The sequence below is a fragment of the Curcuma longa genome, chromosome 6, assembly GCF_044706935.1.
Source record: "Curcuma longa cultivar G26 ecotype Majalengka, Jawa Barat chromosome 6, ITB_CL_G26_1.1, whole genome shotgun sequence".
NCBI lineage: Eukaryota > Viridiplantae > Streptophyta > Magnoliopsida > Zingiberales > Zingiberaceae > Curcuma > Curcuma longa.
Genome location: NC_133866.1, coordinates 5,903,975 through 5,921,507, shown reverse-complemented (window position 1 = coordinate 5,921,507; position 17,533 = coordinate 5,903,975). Strand labels below are relative to the sequence as shown.

Here is a 17,533-nt window from a genome sequence, read left to right as displayed (position 1 = left end):
CCATCCGACTCTCTTCTTCAATATCATCCGTCCAAATAATTTGGATGCAAGAGGGAACAATCCTGACTATGCCAACAGAGAGAGAACGTCTTTCACGCCCAAAAGCCTTTATTTAATGACTTCAGCCATAGATTGGGCCCAAAGTGCAATTTGGGCCCCCATTTGTGAAATTAATTTATAATTACATCATTTAAAATTTATTATAATATTAAATATTAAACAATTAAAATAAAAAAATTAGATGCTATGAGGTGAATATATATATATAAACAATGATACACTACATGTTAGGAAGTATATTGAAAAGACTAGCTGTTTTGTATATAAACATTTATGAAATAAAGTATCATGTTTTGGTCAAATGATTGCAATAGTGTATTTTGCAATAAAGTTCTCTTAATTTACATTGTAGATAACTTGGTGTCTGTGAGACACAGAAGACCATGATTATCGGTCCCTTGTGAATTATAAACTAAGGCTCACAACCAAGATGACTTTGGACAAACCATCGGGAACGGTTGTAGTGTAATTCGGTGACTGTCTGTCTTGACTGTAGAATTACACTAGTACACTTTGTGTGTATTGAGTAGGACCATTGAGGTTGTTCGATTTACACTGACTCGTAAATTGAACAAGACCTCTGTTATTATAATTATGCACTCTTAATCCCGATGTAATAAATGGACACCTATACTTAGTAATTATTGCTTTGATTTACCAAAGGGTGAGATCTTTCCGTCAGATCAAATATTCTCGGTAAGTTGGGTGATGTTACTATCTATACGGTGTGCCATTAATTATAGAAGGAATCCGTGTCCCAGTAGGGCTGATGATGTCCCCTTGGAGAGCTCATAAGGATTGTCAAGTCAAATCTTGCAAGTGGACTTGGTCCGGCTGACAATAAGGTTGAGTGGTACTATTCAAGGTCTTAGATGTCGATTATTGAGTTGTCAGTGAACTCAGATAATTGACGGACATACGATATCTTAAACACGGGGAGCAATGCATAAAATAATAAGAAGGAACCCATAACGTAATTTGGGGATTGGATTGGTAGTGCAATAATGATCCTCTAGTGGAATGGATCGTTATTGATGGATGTAGGTGTGTATTCGGGGTTGAATACGGGATCCGAAACCCATCAGAAGGCCAGATCCAATACCTCCTCGAGGTCCCCACTGTAGCCTAAAGACATCTTCAAAAGGATGCAATCAAACGGATGAGATTAGTTCTCAGCCGTCGGATGAGATTTAATCTCAACCGTTGGATGAGATTAGTTCTCAACCGTAGGATGAGTTAATGGATGAGATCAGCTTGTATCCGTGGGATTAGATCAAGTTGCATCCATTGGATCGAAATAAATAAAGAGGATTAGAAGAGAATAGATTAGAACCGTTGGATGAGATTAAGTCGCGTCCGATGGACGAGATCTCTCCGGTTCGGTTTTAATTCTCTTTGGAAGGAAGAACCGGTTCACGAGGTGAACCAGAGATGGTTCAATGAACCACACGCCCAAGGGATTAGATCAGGGCCGTTGGATCGAAGCAATTAAGTTATATTAAAAGAGATTATATCGTAACCGTTAGATGAGATTAAGTTGCATCCGACGGATGAGATCTCTTCGGTTCGGTTTTATTTTCTATTTTAATATAAAATTGGTTCGCGGATTAAACCCATCTTATCCTAAAAGTGGCCGGCCACTTTGGATGAGGATAAGATCAATTCGATTTTTTTTAAAAAGGAAAAACCGAATTAAAAAGATCCGACGGTTGCGATCTAATCTAAAAGCCTAGATTTAATATAATTCTAGAATTTGGAATTGGTTATTAAAATTAATCCAAATTAGAATTATTTTAATATGGCCGGCCAATTAAAGTTTGGATAAGGTTGATTTCATTTTTTTTATAAAAAGGAAAAACCAAATCAAAAAGATCCGACGGTTGCAATTTAATCTAAAGGCTTAGATTAAAAATCTTTCTATAGATTTGGAATTGGTTTATAAAATCAATCCAAATTAGAAAAAAAAAATTTTATGGAAAGATTAGACTTGGTCTTTGGGCTTAAGGCTATAAAAGGGAGAGGGGAGTGGGCGGCAATAATAAATCCAAGAAGAGAAGAGAAGAGAAAGATCGAAGCGATCTCGGAAAACTTTTCTTCCTCCTTCTCCAATTGTCGCCGCCCCTCTTCTTCTTCCTCCTATTCTTTTTCTTCTTCTTCCACCGCCCCTTCTCCTTCTTCTCTTGAGGTGGCCGAACCTCCTTGTCCAAGGTGGTGGCCGGATCCTAGCAAGGAGACGAGACAAGGCGAAGCTGCTGCGAGAAGAAGAAAGGCGATCCAAGGTTTCATCATCCGGAGATTGAAGTTTCTTTATTTCTGGAGGTTCGTTGTCCACCCAACGTCCAGGAAGAAGTTAGGAATACAGCGGAAGGCTCCGAGGTCATCTAAAGGTTCTGGTATGATTTAGTTTCCGCATTTTAAATCGTAGTAGAACTGTTAGAATAGAAACCGTAGTTAAGTAATTTTGGAATCGGCGATCCTGAAGGATCGATTGACTTAGTCTTTTGTAGACTTTGTCAATTGATCCAGGCGGGATAAAATTTTTGTCCTGTGGGGTTCTATGCTTTTCGAAGCGGATAGAATCCGGAACATGGGACGGAGATCCAGAACGCCAACATATTGCGTGACGCTCGATATGCGACCATGCATATCGATGCATCGCCTCCTTTTTATTTTATTATTAATTTTTATTTAATTTATAATTAAACTATTTAAGATTTAAAAGTTGTGTTATAGTATTAAATAAAAAAATAAAAATAAAAATTATGTGCAGGATAACACAAAATGGCTTAAGAAAAAAAAGAAAAAATCTGGTCAAAACACACAGTCGTGTAATATATATGATATAATTTTGATGGGATAATAATACTTATTAATCAGTGAGTTTAATATTATTATTTTATTTTATTTATTTTGAGATCTATTATTGATAAGTGATTTATAATTTCTATTTATAAAGATCAATAAATTAAACATATATCTTCAAACTTATTTATTAATTTAATAAATTATTCAAACTTATATATTTAATTATCCCCGTGTATGTTAAACGGACATAAAAATAAATTCGTAACGAATTGAATAATAAATTTAGTCATGAACATTTTAATTTATTTATAATGCAAGTCATTTTTTATATTTTTGTAATTACAAACATATTCACCCAAAACCATAATAAATTAAATTTATACTCCCGAAATGTTAAGATTAATTTTGTAAATTTAGTATGTACTCAAGCGTGCTTATCACATCTAAAATGGCTTAACCAAAAGTAAAATAAATGAACAAATAAAAAGAAAAATGTTGTTGACGTATAGTCGTGCACAATCGCGTAGCATAGCTTTATTTTATATATATATCCTTTATCGTTAAGTTGAGAAAATTAATAAATAACGAGATTATAATAATGAAATCAATGCTTTTGACTGATAAAGAAGATCATTAGTATTGGAGAGTAGATATGAAAGAACTACGGTGTCAAAGATCGACACTAGGTTTTATATCCAAGATTATCAATCTTGGTGACCAACTACAGTTTCTCGATTTACCTCTTTACAAATGATCGTAGGATCGATTGTGTGGGACTGCTAAGGTGCAGATTCCACCTTTTGCAGAACAAAATCATCAATCTTGTCAGATATGATTTTTATAAATTCGTCGCTATTTTAAATATAGATATTGAATGATAGATAATTTTAGAGAAAATTGTTGGCATATGTGATACAACTTAAGCTTTCATGCTGCAAAAGGTTGGAACCGCCAACCTAGCGGCCCCCCCACCCCGGCCCCACAAGTATGAGGCATAAATGTGCGGGACTGACCAGGGCGTGGTGGCCGAGGAATTTTGACACAGATTGATGTTATCGCAAATGCAACCATGAGACCTCGAACCGCCCACCTCATGCCATCACGCCCTGATCAGCTGACCCCGCCCGTGGGGGCTTACAACTTAAGCTTTCAAGATCTATGCCTGGCCAGTGAATCACTATATAGCAAAGGCAAATATTTCAATGGCGCATGAGAAAGGACTGGTGTCCCGATGGTGTTGAGAGCTGCTTTTCCCCCCTCCCCGATTTGACAGCCCCCCTCCCACCTCCTTCTCTTTCCTTATCAAATGACACTTCTACCCCTTTTCTTTTTTCTTTTTTTAATTTTTTAAATTTTCATTTAGTTTTGTTTTTTAAATTAATTTTATTTAAAAATAACTTTCATACTTATATATTTTTATTTTATTTAGTTTTATTTTTTTAATTAATTTAATTTATTGTTTTTTTCATCGATACAATATTTTTTTTTAATTTTTATTTAGTTTTATTTTTAATCAATTTTATTAATTATTTGTTATCAATACTTTATTTTTAAGGGAGGTTCTGGCATGTGTCAAGAGTTTAAGGGTAGGTAATTTAAGGGGAGAGGAGATTCTGACATGTGTCAAGAGTTGAATGATGGGTAATTTAAGAGGAGGGGAGGTTTTAACATGTGTCAAGAGTTGAAGGGTGAGTAATTTAAGATGAGGGGAGGTTCTGACATGTGTCAAGATTTGAAGGGTGGGTAATTTAAGGGGAGGAGAGATTTTGACATGTGTCAAGAGTTGAAGGGTGGGTAATTTAAGAGGAGGTAATTTAAACGGAAATGGGTGTTAATTTAAAAAATTAAATAAAATTAAAAAAAATAAACAAAATTAATTTAAAAATAAAACTAAATAAAAATTAAATAAAATTTAAAAAATAATAAATAAAATTAATTTAAAAATAAAACTAAATAAAAATTAAATAAAATAAAAATATATATAAGTATTAATGAAAAAATAATAAATAAAATTAATTTAAAAATAAAACTAAATAAAAATTAAATTATATATATATATATAATTTAATTTTTATTTAGTTATATATATATATATATATAAATTAAATACTTTTATATATATATATATATATTAAAAACAAAGAAGAAAGGGTAATGCTGTCATTTACATGGGAGAGAGAGAGAAGAAGGGAGGGGGTGGGGTGTCAGGAGGGGGGGAAAAGAAATTTACGATGGTGTTCCGCCCTGCCTCTGCATGAACAGTGCCGTGTACCTCTCTCCCTGTTGCTTTCCATGAATACGGCCACTGTTCAGCTCTGCCAGACTCTCAAGATCTATGACAAAATGTTCTAAAATAGCTTCGCGAGTGGAACAGGGAGCCAATTAATGGCTCAATCCGTGGAGGACTACAGTAAAAAGTTACCATCAAACAGAAGCTAGAAGAAACGAGACAAGAAGCAGAGCTTTGATTGTTAAAACAATCTCCTGACCGACCGTGACCCATCACGCCATGCATGCTCTGCTCCACACCACGTCATCTTCGTCCGCCATGGCTGCGATGCTCGCTGCTGCAGCAAGACGATGGTGCCAGAGAACAGGGAAGAGAGGAGAAGAGATCGGTGATTTTATTGTTCTGCCAGATCAATTGCGCGGAATGCAGGGAAGAAGGTGAGAAAAAGGTCCGATTTTTAACACTTGGGCGAGCTCCATTCCCTCTGGGAGAGGCTCCGCCAGAAGCCGGCGCCGTAGAAGTTGGCCCGCATCACCTTCTCCAGCTCCGACATCGCCTCCGCCGGCGACCTCGCCGGGCACGCCTCCTCCGGATGGCCTCCCGCAGGGACGAGCTCCTGCCGCGCGATCGCCGCCTTCTTCCGCGAGCTCGGCGCCCTGCTCCGCTGCAGGGTCCGGCGGACGAGCCTCGCCGGCAGCTTCACCGCCACGACCACGACGAGCTTCGCCACGCCGCAGGGGCAGCAGCAGAAGATCGCCGCGCACTCCGCCGCCGTCTCCCCCGCCGTCTCGGCCAGCCGCCGCGCCCGCCGCTCCTCCCCGCTGCGCCGCCGAACGAGCCGCGAATTAGATGGCGCCGCCGCCCGTGTTTCCCGCCGCGCCATTGTCGACCATGTCAGAGTGGGATTATGCTAGAGAAAAGAGTACTCTCTATCCTTCTCCCAGCCTTCTCTCTTTCCGGCGGAGGAAGAGACCACAGACCGGGAAACGGAATCGTAACAGCAGCGGAGGGCGACGGGGGAGGTGGCAGTTTTGTCAACCGAGAAAATAAGATGTTCCTCAATACCAAATTACAAAGCACCACACCTGCGCTCCCTGCTCGACACGTGGACTGCACGTCCTGCGAATCCTCTGCCGGTGCGATTTCCGCGAGACAGAGGACCGGGAAAAAAAGGGGTAGAAAACGACGGGGACGTGTATTTTCCCGGGCGGGTAATCTACCAGCATCTCGCGTGGGGGTGCTCGCGGGGCCCGCGGGAGAGGGAGTTGGGGCTGCGCGCGGGACACGTCGGGGGCGATGTGACGCGCGACACGGGCGGTTAATTCGGGCGGTCACACGTCGTCATGCTTTTGGATACAAAAGGTTGCGTTGCTGCCCGCTGCCCGCTGCCCGCTGCCCGCTGCTGTATGGGAGAGTGATGGGATCGGTCACAAGAAGGGAGGGGCTGAAAAGCTGTGGCCTTGAGAAATCACTGCCCGACGATGTCCGGTCCGTCGCATCAATCCGTGTCCGAGTAACGCATGCCAAGCCGGGCCCGGGCCGGGTGAATCAGGGCCCATTGAGATGCACGGTCAACAGGAGGCCACGTCAGGTATAAATAGAGGGAGTCTTGGGTGGGCCAACCACCGCACGTATCCCTGTGGTGACAGTGCTCGAGCTTCCGTTGGAGGTCGTCGACTCGTCGGCTTCCCCAATCGAAGCGAAATTGCCGGACCAGAGAAGCCCTAGATCGGGAAATCCGGTCTCTTCCAAGAGACGCCGCCTGGACGGATGGCGGACGCCGCCGCCGTGAAGCAGGAGAAGGAGCTCGCTTTGTCGCGGACGAGCTCCCGATCGGTGACGAATACTGTGAACGGGTCTCACAGATTCGTGATCCAGGGCTACTCCCTCGCCAAGGGCATGGGCGTCGGTAAGCAAATCGCCAGCGAGACCTTCACCGTCGGGGGGTTCCAGTGGGCCATCTACTTCTACCCCGACGGGAAGAACCTGGAAGACACCTCCTCTTACGTGTCTGTATTCATTGCGCTAGCCAGCGAGGGCACTGACGTAAGGGCTCTCTTCGAGCTCACCCTCCTCGATCAGAGCGGCAAGGGGAAGCACAAGGTCCATAGCCACTTCGACCGCTCGCTGGAGAGCGGTCCGTACACTCTCAAGTACCGTGGCAGCATGTGGTAATTGCAGTATTTTTTTTCTTTAAATTCCTCTCTTGTGATAGAAATCTTCTTCTCGTTATTTCTAACCATAGTCTAGTTTTTGTGGAATTGCCATTTGATGTGAACTCTTGCCGTGACACTCTATTTTGTGTGATTTATTAATGATTTTCAGATGCAATCTTGTGCTGGATTCAGTGTGCAGATGAAATTAATTTGTAACAACATGATGTGTATTGTTTTTTATGATAACATCATCATCATCATCATCATCAAGCCGTCTTAGATCTATCTAGAGGTTGGCTATATAACATAACTAGATCTTTTTGTATTTCTTAATTAGTTGTTGTTTATGATAACTTGAGTTTCACAACGATATGGTTTACTTGAGATGTTTTCTGGGACAAATTGACTCCTTGATGACCAAATGTAAAGAATTATTTTACAAATAGTCTCTCCTCCTTGTCAACACTGCCTCCTTATGACAGCCAAAAAGATCCTCTTCCAACCCTCCCAAAATACACTGACCTTTCTTCATGCCGATTATCTCCATTTCACCATTAATGTCTTCTGCCCCCTGAAGTTCACTATGGAAAGGGCTTTACCCCTGTTCTCTGCATTCACTTGCATTGCCACCTCTGGAGCTCATTGTCACCCTTGTCTCTGCCACCTTCTACCCTTTACTTTCCTTGAGCATCACTCCACATGAGCTTCCACCATTAGGTAGGCTCTGTCCTTGATGCTTACTGTTAGTTAAAATTTGTATAAAGCCATTGACATTGCCTAACGGTAGTTGATAGCATCCCACACTAATGCTTGTGAAAGATCCCAAGCAATCACACCAGATCACAGTCCTAGACCTGTAGACCATGGTCTAAACTGCCAGATTCCCAAATCTGATGCTCCAGGAGATCTTCGCCAAAGTATCCGTCCTCCAGTGAAAGTCCTTGGTGTTGTAATTTTGAAAGAATTCTAATGCGTCAATCCATCTATCCACCCACTATTCTTTACTGTTGATGACAATGGTAATCTACATGATGGTAGTCCATATGATAGAGACCCAGAATAAGATAACAAAGAACGAGAATATGCTATAATAGAATAAACTGTAACAAGGAATGATCACATTGGACTTCTTTGTGTCTATCAGCTCTCTGAGTTCTCCTCTGAGTTGCCCTTTTGTGCTACACACATCGAGTTGTCGTTTCTTTCCATCTGTTGCGCTCATTGTATTGTCATCGCTCTTCATTTGGCTTCTTAATAAGCTTTGTCTGATTTGCCATGTCTATCTATGAGCAAGAGTTATATCATCATTGATATCCTCAAACTAAATGATCTTAGTAGTTGCATCAAGTACTTAAATATGGTGGACATCTCATAAATTCACATGTGAGAATTTGCTGATCATCCATATGATGTGTTTTAGATACTCCATCATTCTTGAAGTTCATGCATCCTCTGGGTTAGATGTGTTGTCCCATTTGATTAGGCTTCAGTAATCCAGAAACATCTGGACATCCTACATTCTTGATCCTCGCCACACTTTCCTTGTATTGGGTTTATATCTATATTCATCATTTTTCTATGTGATGTATTCACACGTAGGCATTTCATTTATCTTCTTGTATGGTAATCTGGAATTTATATGCTTTATTCCTAAGAGAAATACAATTAAAAGTCATCCAATTTCTCATTCTCTGATTTTACATGTACAGTCTGGACTTACCTTCGCTACTTTTTACTAAAATGTTGTGCACTCTTGGGAAAAGGGTAAAATTGGTTTATCAATTTGTGGAGTTATTCACGTGAAAGGACTTTTGGTATGAAAAGAAAATTAATGCTATAACATTTGCTTTTGGTAAGTTGTAACTCAGTGATAATTGCTTGCATCAGAGTGACTTTCAGCCAGTCTTCCACATTGATCTAGAGTTTGTCAAAATAAAGACAAGAAAAAGGAACTCAAGTTTGGGATGGCCTCTAGTTTAGTGTGTATTAATCATAATGAGTTTCCAATTTCCCTATATCAGTGTGTAGATGAACATCACATGTTATGTACTTTTGATGAATAGTAGCATGGTTTATCTTGAATATCATTTTGTAATCCTTAGCTGCATGTGTACATTTCTCAGGGGTTATAAGCGCTTTTTCAGGCGAACTGCTCTTGAAACATCAGATTACTTAAAGGATGATTGCTTGAAAATTAATTGCACTGTTGGTGTTGTGGTGTCTGTTGTGAATGCACCCCGATTACACTCCATACACGTACCAGATTCTGATATAGGAATTCATTTTGGTGCACTTCTTGATAATCAGCAAGCTTCTGATGTTGTATTTGATGTTTGTGGGGAAAAATTTCATGCACATAAACTGGTGTTAGCTGCTCGGTCTCCAATATTTCACACCCAATTTTTTGATCACCCAGCTGGTCAGAGTGGTGATGTTGTTATTTCAGCCATGGAACCTAGGGTTTTTGGGGTAAGGGTTGTTGGACAATTTGTTCAACTGTAGCTGATGCCAAAAATTCAACTTCACTACACTTCTAATGTCCTACTCCATCCATTGCCAGGCAATGTTACATTTCATCTACAGAGATACTTTAATACAGGATGACATGCTGACCACTTCAAGTTCTCCTGAATATTCTGCATCAAACACACTCTGTTCAAAGTTGATGGCTGCAGCAGATAAGTATGGCCTAGAGAGGCTTCGACTTTTATGTGAGGCTCATCTGTGCAAGGATATATCAGTGGACTCAGTTGCTAGCATTCTTTTATTGGCTGATAGTTATCATGCTAAGGAACTTAAATCAGCTTGTCTTAAATTTGCTGCAGAAAATCTTGGAGGTACTTGATTCTATCATCAAAATTGGGTAACCCTTTCCTCAGAATGAGTTGAATGAATTACTTTTTGTACAACATATCATTCTATTAGTAATCATTTGCGCATGTGCAACACAATTTCAACACATGTATATACATGCACATGTGCACATGTGCATTTGTGACTTGATTAGTAATCAATTAAATTCTTTTTCTGTTTGATTTTCTGGTCACTACTGGAAAACCGAAAATATTGTGGTGCATAAATTCCAACCTACAATAACCTAGCGACATCACATTTGAACAATATGACCCTTGTTGCACAAATTTGTCAATTTTTTCTTAAATTCAGATGTTGATTCAAACCTGATTTACCTCTTTGAATTCTGTATTTTTATGTTCATGAAACAGAGTTATTGTTATTGTTTCACAGGTATTTTTGCTTGAATACCCAATTTGTGAGTTTCTGTGCTGACAACTGCGGGTAACTCATCTAAAAATTTGCATTAGTTGTTTCATATGCATACAACACTGAGATTGATCTTGTGCTGATTATTGTGAATTTTACTATGAATAAGGTCTAAAATAAGTGAATCTGGAAAATTGTTTTGCCACTTGGATTTTGTTTATCTTGAAACACATAGGAAGAGGTTGATTTGTTTCCTGTGCAATTATTCTCTTTCTTGTCAAAAAGAAAAACTAACACCAGGTTTCCATATGAGAAAAAGGCCATGTGGTTGATTAAACCTAGGGGTGGAGTGGATGCTATTGTAATTGCATCGGCATTCGTGAAAATTTGAACTTAATGTAGACAGACAATAGCATGTGGAACTTTGCATAGTGGCTGAATGGTAGAACTTAACCAGGAGTTGTATTTTGTTTTTGCTCTTTTGGTCTTATGTATCATCTACATGGATTATTGGATCCTATTATTTGCCCTTACCAACTTGGACAGTCGAACACAGTTTCATATCTGATTGTTGCATTTCAAATTTGATTCCCACCTACTTGTCACTGAAAATTTTAGGATTATCTTGCATGTGGAAACTTGTTTAAATATTATAGTTGTTACATGGATATATCAGCCCTTGCAAGGCTGAATATTCTGCTAGTTTATTTGAGGTTTGGCTAATAAAAGAAGTTCACACTTTCAGTTTGGTGCATCCTTTCCTATTCACTGAAATTTATACCAAAGGAGAAGAATCCTCGTTTTTGAGGGAAAGAATCCTCATGTTTTAGGAAGATGAATATGGTAGGACTGATATTGATATTAGATGGATATTTGACAGTATAAATAAAACCACCATAAACAATCTTGTCATAATGAATTTTTTCAATTCTCTGCAAACCATGGGCCCTAGTCAAGTTACTAAAGTCATGAAATCTGAATATTGGGATGGATTAGCTGAGAATGTCAAGGTGGATCTGTTGTTTTGTGCCCTCAGATGACTTTTGGTAGTTTCCTCTAATAATTACTCAAATAATGACTAAAATTTAAATTGTAAATTTAGAAAATCTGGGACACATCTTTTGTGCCTCCAAAGTCCCCTCCAACTATAATCTTTCATTATGAGTCATCGCATTCTATGTAGTACATCTTCCTCAAACTTTTGAGCAGCTATCTATGATGAACAGGAAGAAGAAAGAGCAGGGGAAAGATATTTCTTCTATGCTGTTTGATATACAAAATTATATCATATTTTGATATATCAGTTGCAGCACATGATTTCTCTTGCAAGTTGTGTGATAGTTAACAGGGTGTCATTTTTGGTCACTTTGTTATACTCTTCAATTGAAGGATAATAGAATATTGTCTATGTAAGTACACCTTCAAAGACCACACATATTACTCTTGGTGTAATCTGATTGGGACAGTTGTCAACTTGAAGTAGTATCTAATCTACTTTCTGCCTCAATGTTTAGACTCCTAATGTTGATTGACACCATAAAAAACGGTTGTTTTAATGGGATAATTTTATCAACTCATGAAAAATCATGGATTGGGGAATAGTTTGTTGCTGCTTCATGTGTTTCTTCTTATTTTTTGTTCTAGCCATCGTTTTAGTACCACTTTCTGAGTCAAAATCCTTCTGATCAATTTTTTAGGTTTTAATAGAGTTATATATGTGCAGCTGTGGTACGCTCAAGTGGATTCCAGTATCTCAAAGAAAATTGCCCGTCATTGCAGTCAGAGCTCCTGAAGATAATTGCAGGTTATGAAGAATGCGGCGGCGGAAAGAGCCAGATTGTTTGCAGACAGCTCTCTGATGGTGGTGACTCCAGTGGCAGGAGAGTTAGACCTCGCCTATGACAACAGTAAATATTAAGCAAATGAAAGATTTATATAAAATTTAGTGTGGCAAGTGATTTGGGAATTGATTTCTGTAACCGTGTATTGATGCAGGTTTGCCGCTACCTCATTTAGCTTCTGTACAAAGGTAATTTGCACTCTGAACGTTACTAATGATGTAGTTTGTGCTCCTTTTAGACGTTCATGACACAATAACTTGCTTCTTGATGTGTAACGTTTTCACTTTTGTGCTTTACTGATGTTGTACAGACGTTGTCAATCATTGAAGCCAATGATGAAAGGAAATGTGTTAAGGGCAATTATGTATAGGCTAACTTTGTCTATAGTCTTGTCCATCTGAATATGGAAACTATGCTGCTCTGAAACAAGTCAATTCCACTCAGTACAAAGCCCAAGTTTCTGCCGTTCCTGCAAACTGTTCTTTCATCTTTTCTTTCTCACTTTCAGTTGACATAGCAAAATACATCTCACTGGCTCCACACAAGACCACCATAATGAACTATGCATTTATTTAATAAGCCAATACACTTAACAATCAGCCATGATCAATGAAGTGAACCAATTTTCTCAAAATGGCCGATCCAAGTAACTAGTTTACCCTTCCACAATGGCAGTGACTTTATAGTGAAAGTTTCTAGCAAATTCAATTACTTTTGACATGCCACAAGTAATTATTTTTTCCTGAGATATTACACTATCAGAAGAACAGAGTTAAAAACAAATTGATAATTTATTCTTCTTCAGTTATTCGCAAAGGAATGCAGTTGGTATTATTGTATTGATTGTAAAGTGATTATGAAATATCTACTCTAACAAAATCAGTGTTAATAGATTAATATAGTTAATAATCAATTGGTACCACCATTATGGTACCTGAGCTACAGTAGCATGTCTTCAGCATCATTACAAAAACCAAAACTTAACCAAATGTAACCCCACATGCAAGTCTTTAGCTGTCTTTCCTCACTGATATGACTCTGTCTGTGTTCATCTAAATCATAAAAGACTACAACTTGCCAGATAATCCGAAATACAACCAATATTGAGAAAAAAAGGAAGAATTTTGTTACTGTTTTACTTGAATGTGAAACAGTGAAAGTGAGTACAAGGGAGATGTAACTTTGCAGCTAATTTAGATCACTTGGTGTAACTTTGCATCTTCAATTTTTTGATTATTTTTTTGCAATCACTTGTTATCTGAACTAATTAAATACTGTAGTTAAATGGACTCATCACATGACTCAGTTAGTGTCTAAGCAGTCATATATCATTTTTCTACAACAGCTTCTTGGTCAGTGTTCTACCTCCACATGCATCGACGGAGAATCCAATTTAGTCTATTAGTCAGGCAAAATGTCATCAGTTAGTGATTTTGTTTGCTTCTACTTGTAACTCTCGTTAATGCAGGTATTCCATCGGCTACCAACTACTATTCTTGTAGTATATATCGCATGAGTAAATAATTGAGAGATCAAGAAAGCTTAAAGAACTAGAAGCCAAATCTCACAATGGAGCTTTAAGGCAAAGACAAAACACGACAGGCCAGTTGCTATTATAATTATTGTTCTTACAACAAGCATTAATTGTCTTGAACAACTATAAGTTAATCAATTGACTAATAGCAACTCTGATCTAATAATTTGACTAATAGTTGTTTAGTTTATAATAAATAAATACATAAAATCACTATGGTGAGTCATAGAATTAACATTGTCAAGCTAATGTGAAAGAACAAGTGAAAAAGACGAAGTTATATCCAGTTGAATTAAAGAACTGAACTAGATCAGAACCCGGTCTAATTTTTTTCCAATCGGACCGACTAATTTGGTTTGATTTTGATAACTATAGTTATAGGAATTTATTTAGTTATAGCTTAATTAGAAAGAACAGTAAAATATAAAGGGCACAGAGATGGTCCTTCAATTCTCTCTTTGTGCTAACGAAACGTGGAGATTCATAGGAGGACCCCTCCAAAACATAGTAAAAGTTCCACATTATAATATAAGTGCCTTTCCTTGACCTGTTGAGGTTGTGGCATGTGGTGGCTTGGCACCAACCCTTCTACATTTATTCTTCCTTTCTTCTTCCTTGCAGGCTATGGAATTGGCATTGCAACCCCCAAACACCACAAGATGCCCTTCCTCTGCTATCTACTTTTCTTTCTTCGATTTCAGATTAGTCCTCTATGAGTCAATTAGCTTTTGTTTGTCCCAAGTTATGTTTGCCTTTTGCTGGATCATAGTTCATGTGTCATTGAGATGCACCACAAGCAGATGAAGCTGCCAGCATGATCTGATCTCTGATACCTGCACATACATACATCAGATCATCTGGTAGTTTCATCTGCTATTGGGAGCATATCCAAAGGCGGCCATTGCTGCTGCATCATGGAACCTGATCAGAGATTGTATATATATGGTTTGGTTTCTTAAACATGCATTGTAATGTTTCCATTGTTTTTTTTTTCTATCATTAATCACTATTGTCTTCGATTGGAGTGTGAGTTCATTCTCAGTTGATCTGCTTTCTTGAATTTGACATTAGATTAAGGATGTTGTGAAAGATATGTACCTATGAGAAGAAATGGTATACTTGTCAGAGTAATTCTTATGGGACCCAAAGCATACTGGAAGAAATGGTATATGATCCAACCTTCATGTTGAGTAGTAACCTTTTGTCAGAAATGTGTAGCAAAATGATGATACATTCCTAACTCCTAATGATGATATATGCTCACTGCAGGGAGGATTTGACTCCTAGCAATGAAGTGCATATATCTGTTTTCTGCATTATTTCATAATTCAACTTGGTTACAGTGTAATCAATGTTCCACTGACAGATTGATCAGTACATTTCTGAACTGTATATATTTTGTTTATTGTAGTGCAATTCTGATTTATTTGGCATGCTGTAGGCAGTGTAACAACAATAAAACATATTTCTCTGTTAGGAACATAGTTTTTCTATTATATTTTTGCCCAAACATTATTCTAACACTTGAATGATACACAAAATTAAAAGTATTTTAAAACCTTTTTTATGTAAAATCTGGCTGTCATATAACATGGTTCCATATCATTGAAAATTTAGGAAATTCAGACACCTTTGTAGCACATACTTAGTAGATAATACACTGAGTTAACAAATAAATAATTGGCAAGTGATGAGTTACAAGTATCAACAAACTCATGGACATTCCAAAAATTAAACAAGAAAACAACATGAAACTTTGCACTTGCATCAAGATGTTCTTCAGACAGCCATCATCATCCGCGAAAACTCCTCGAAATTCACTTGTCCGTCGCCGTCGGTGTCGGCTTCCCTGATCATCTGGAGAACCTCTTCATCTGTCATCTTCTCTCCCATATTGATCATCACATTCCTCAGCTATATGCAAAAGCATAGTTCATAATTCTATTTGTCTGAAGAATAAAAAAGTATTTGTTGGACAAAGAAAACTCTACTCACCTCGCTGGCCGAGATGTATCCATTTTGGTCTTTGTCAAAGACCTTGAAGGCCTCTCTAAGTTCTTCCTCAGCATCTGTTTCCTATCGATTAATATAACACACCAAAACAGATATCAGTGTTCAGTCTGATATTTCTCAACGAGTTTCATTTCGTGTACCTTGATCTTCCTCGCCATCAAATTCAAAAACTCGGCGAACTCTATGGTGCCATTTCCATTGATGTCGACCTCCCTGATCATATCCTTCAGCTCTTCTTCAGAAGGGTCCTGACCCAGCGATCGAATGACAATGGCCAGCTCTTCCAGAGTAATGCAACCTATCACAAATATCAATTAAAGAAAATTAAAAAAAAAACAAAGAAAATAAGCTAACAAACCATCTCCATCTTTGTCAAAGAGGCAGAAGGCCTCTTGGAACTCAGAAATCTGTTCAGCAGACAACCGCTCCATGCCGATCTTTTACAGCAAGGAAGAAGAAGGGCCCAAACAGTGAGGAAGCAAGGAAGAAGGATCAGGTGCCTGCCTCTTGTAGTTGTCGCCTTGAGGCTCTGAAAAAACAACAATAAACTTAGTCAAATGTCCTTCCTATTGACTCACTGCTTGTTTTTTTCTCTTTGTTTTCTTTAGCTTTACTGGGAATTAATTTGCAGTGCGAGTGGCATCGGATCTCCGATTTCTTTTTTGTTCTTAATGAGATTTCCACAGCAAGGCACAGAGCTTTCCAGTCTCTGAAATTGCGTATCTGTTGCTGGGTTCTTCAGAGTTATCCAAAATTCAGAGCGTATCAAGTATTCAAGTGGAGTGTTTTGTTAGGGGGATGGGTGATGGCGATCTTACTTGCCGACGCGGTATCCCACGCGCTTTGACTTTGACTTTGACTTTCTGCCCCTTTAGATTCTCTGGTTTCGCCGTCTATTAATGTTCAGTATCACGCGTTTTGCTGACAGTTTGACTCTTGGAGTCCAACCACTCTTTTAAATTCTGTTTACCTTAATTCTACCCACCTTGATTATATTTTTTTTTAAAAAATCATTGGATAAAAATTGCTCATTTTTTTATTTATCATTAAAATAATATTCTATTTTACTTTATCTATTTTTTTTTAAATATATGAGAAATGATATTTACCATGGTAGCATGAAATTATATCATGACACTCATAATTGCATGCAGTGGATCCCACTGCATATCAGTGGGACCCACTACTAATGTGAGTGTCATGCTACGATTTCATGTTGTGTATCACCATGAAATATTATAAATATATATATATATTATATCAATTATGATAGATATATTTTAATTTTAATATATACTAATAATATAATGTTATAATAATTATAAATTATAATTGATTTTTTGATCCATACTATTTAACATTATATTATGTCAGTTAATAATATTATATTATAATAACGATGATTTATAATTATTATAATATATAGTTATAGTAATTATTATAACTATATAATTATAACAGTTCAATTATTATATCAATATAGCTGTAATAATAACTCTTATAATGGTATAATAATTATAATTTATAACTACTATAATTATATTATAATAATTATAGTTTATAATTACTAAATTATCAAAAAAATTGAAAATAAAATATAATATTATTTTAATAATAAATTTTAAAAATGTTTATTATCATTTTAGTGCGTTTTGATTTTTTTTTAGTTTCT

The 17,533-nt window shown here is 37.7% G+C and overlaps 3 protein-coding genes across 4 annotated transcripts; 1 reads left to right on the top strand and 2 right to left on the bottom strand.

The window, feature by feature from the left end:
• Nucleotides 1-5,552: 5,552 nt before the first annotated feature.
• On the bottom strand, nt 5,553-5,978 carry LOC141830509 (uncharacterized). Its single transcript, XM_074717931.1, has one exon. It carries the CDS (start codon nt 5,976-5,978, stop codon nt 5,553-5,555), a length of 426 nt encoding a protein of 141 aa, XP_074574032.1.
• A 762-nt stretch (nt 5,979-6,740) lies between these two features.
• On the top strand, nt 6,741-12,857 carry LOC141831020 (BTB/POZ and MATH domain-containing protein 4-like). 2 transcript variants are annotated; one of them, XM_074718473.1, is made up of 6 exons: nt 6,741-7,266; nt 9,396-9,720; nt 9,812-10,088; nt 12,197-12,380; nt 12,469-12,502; nt 12,625-12,857. In XM_074718473.1, exons 1-4 carry the CDS (start codon nt 6,866-6,868, stop codon nt 12,373-12,375), a joined length of 1,182 nt encoding a protein of 393 aa, XP_074574574.1. In that variant the 5' UTR covers nt 6,741-6,865; the 3' UTR covers nt 12,376-12,380; nt 12,469-12,502; nt 12,625-12,857. The 2 variants fall into 2 exon arrangements, with proteins under 2 accessions (XP_074574574.1, XP_074574573.1); XM_074718472.1 differs by having other exon boundaries at nt 9,375-9,720; nt 12,625-12,855.
• A 2,572-nt stretch (nt 12,858-15,429) lies between these two features.
• Nucleotides 15,430-16,599, bottom strand: LOC141831023 (calmodulin-like protein 11). Its single transcript, XM_074718476.1, has 4 exons — nt 16,220-16,599; nt 16,002-16,159; nt 15,844-15,924; nt 15,430-15,762 (listed from the first exon to the last, which is right to left on the bottom strand). The coding sequence occupies exons 1-4, from the start codon at nt 16,290-16,292 to the stop codon at nt 15,628-15,630; spliced, it is 447 nt and encodes a 148-aa protein (XP_074574577.1). The 5' UTR covers nt 16,293-16,599; the 3' UTR covers nt 15,430-15,627.
• Between the last annotated feature and the right edge of the window lie 934 nt (nt 16,600-17,533).

What these genes read in the sequence shown, in the direction of transcription:
- LOC141830509 (XM_074717931.1), bottom strand. Translation starts at nt 5,978, where the DNA reads ATGGCGCGGCGGGAAACACGGGCGGCGGCGCCATCTAATTCGCGGCTC.
- LOC141831020 (XM_074718472.1), top strand. Translation starts at nt 6,866, where the DNA reads ATGGCGGACGCCGCCGCCGTGAAGCAGGAGAAGGAGCTCGCTTTGTCG. An exon ending in AAGTACCGTGGCAGCATGTG is followed by an intron (nt 7,267 to 9,374) that starts GTAATTGCAGTA and finishes TACATTTCTCAG; the next exon opens with GGGTTATAAGCGCTTTTTCA. An exon ending in TGGAACCTAGGGTTTTTGGG is followed by an intron (nt 9,721 to 9,811) that starts GTAAGGGTTGTT and finishes ATCCATTGCCAG; the next exon opens with GCAATGTTACATTTCATCTA.
- LOC141831023 (XM_074718476.1), bottom strand. Translation starts at nt 16,292, where the DNA reads ATGGAGCGGTTGTCTGCTGAACAGATTTCTGAGTTCCAAGAGGCCTTC. An exon ending in TGATGGCGAGGAAGATCAAG is followed by an intron (nt 15,925 to 16,001) that starts GTACACGAAATG and finishes ATTAATCGATAG; the next exon opens with GAAACAGATGCTGAGGAAGA. An exon ending in GATACATCTCGGCCAGCGAG is followed by an intron (nt 15,763 to 15,843) that starts GTGAGTAGAGTT and finishes TTTTGCATATAG; the next exon opens with CTGAGGAATGTGATGATCAA.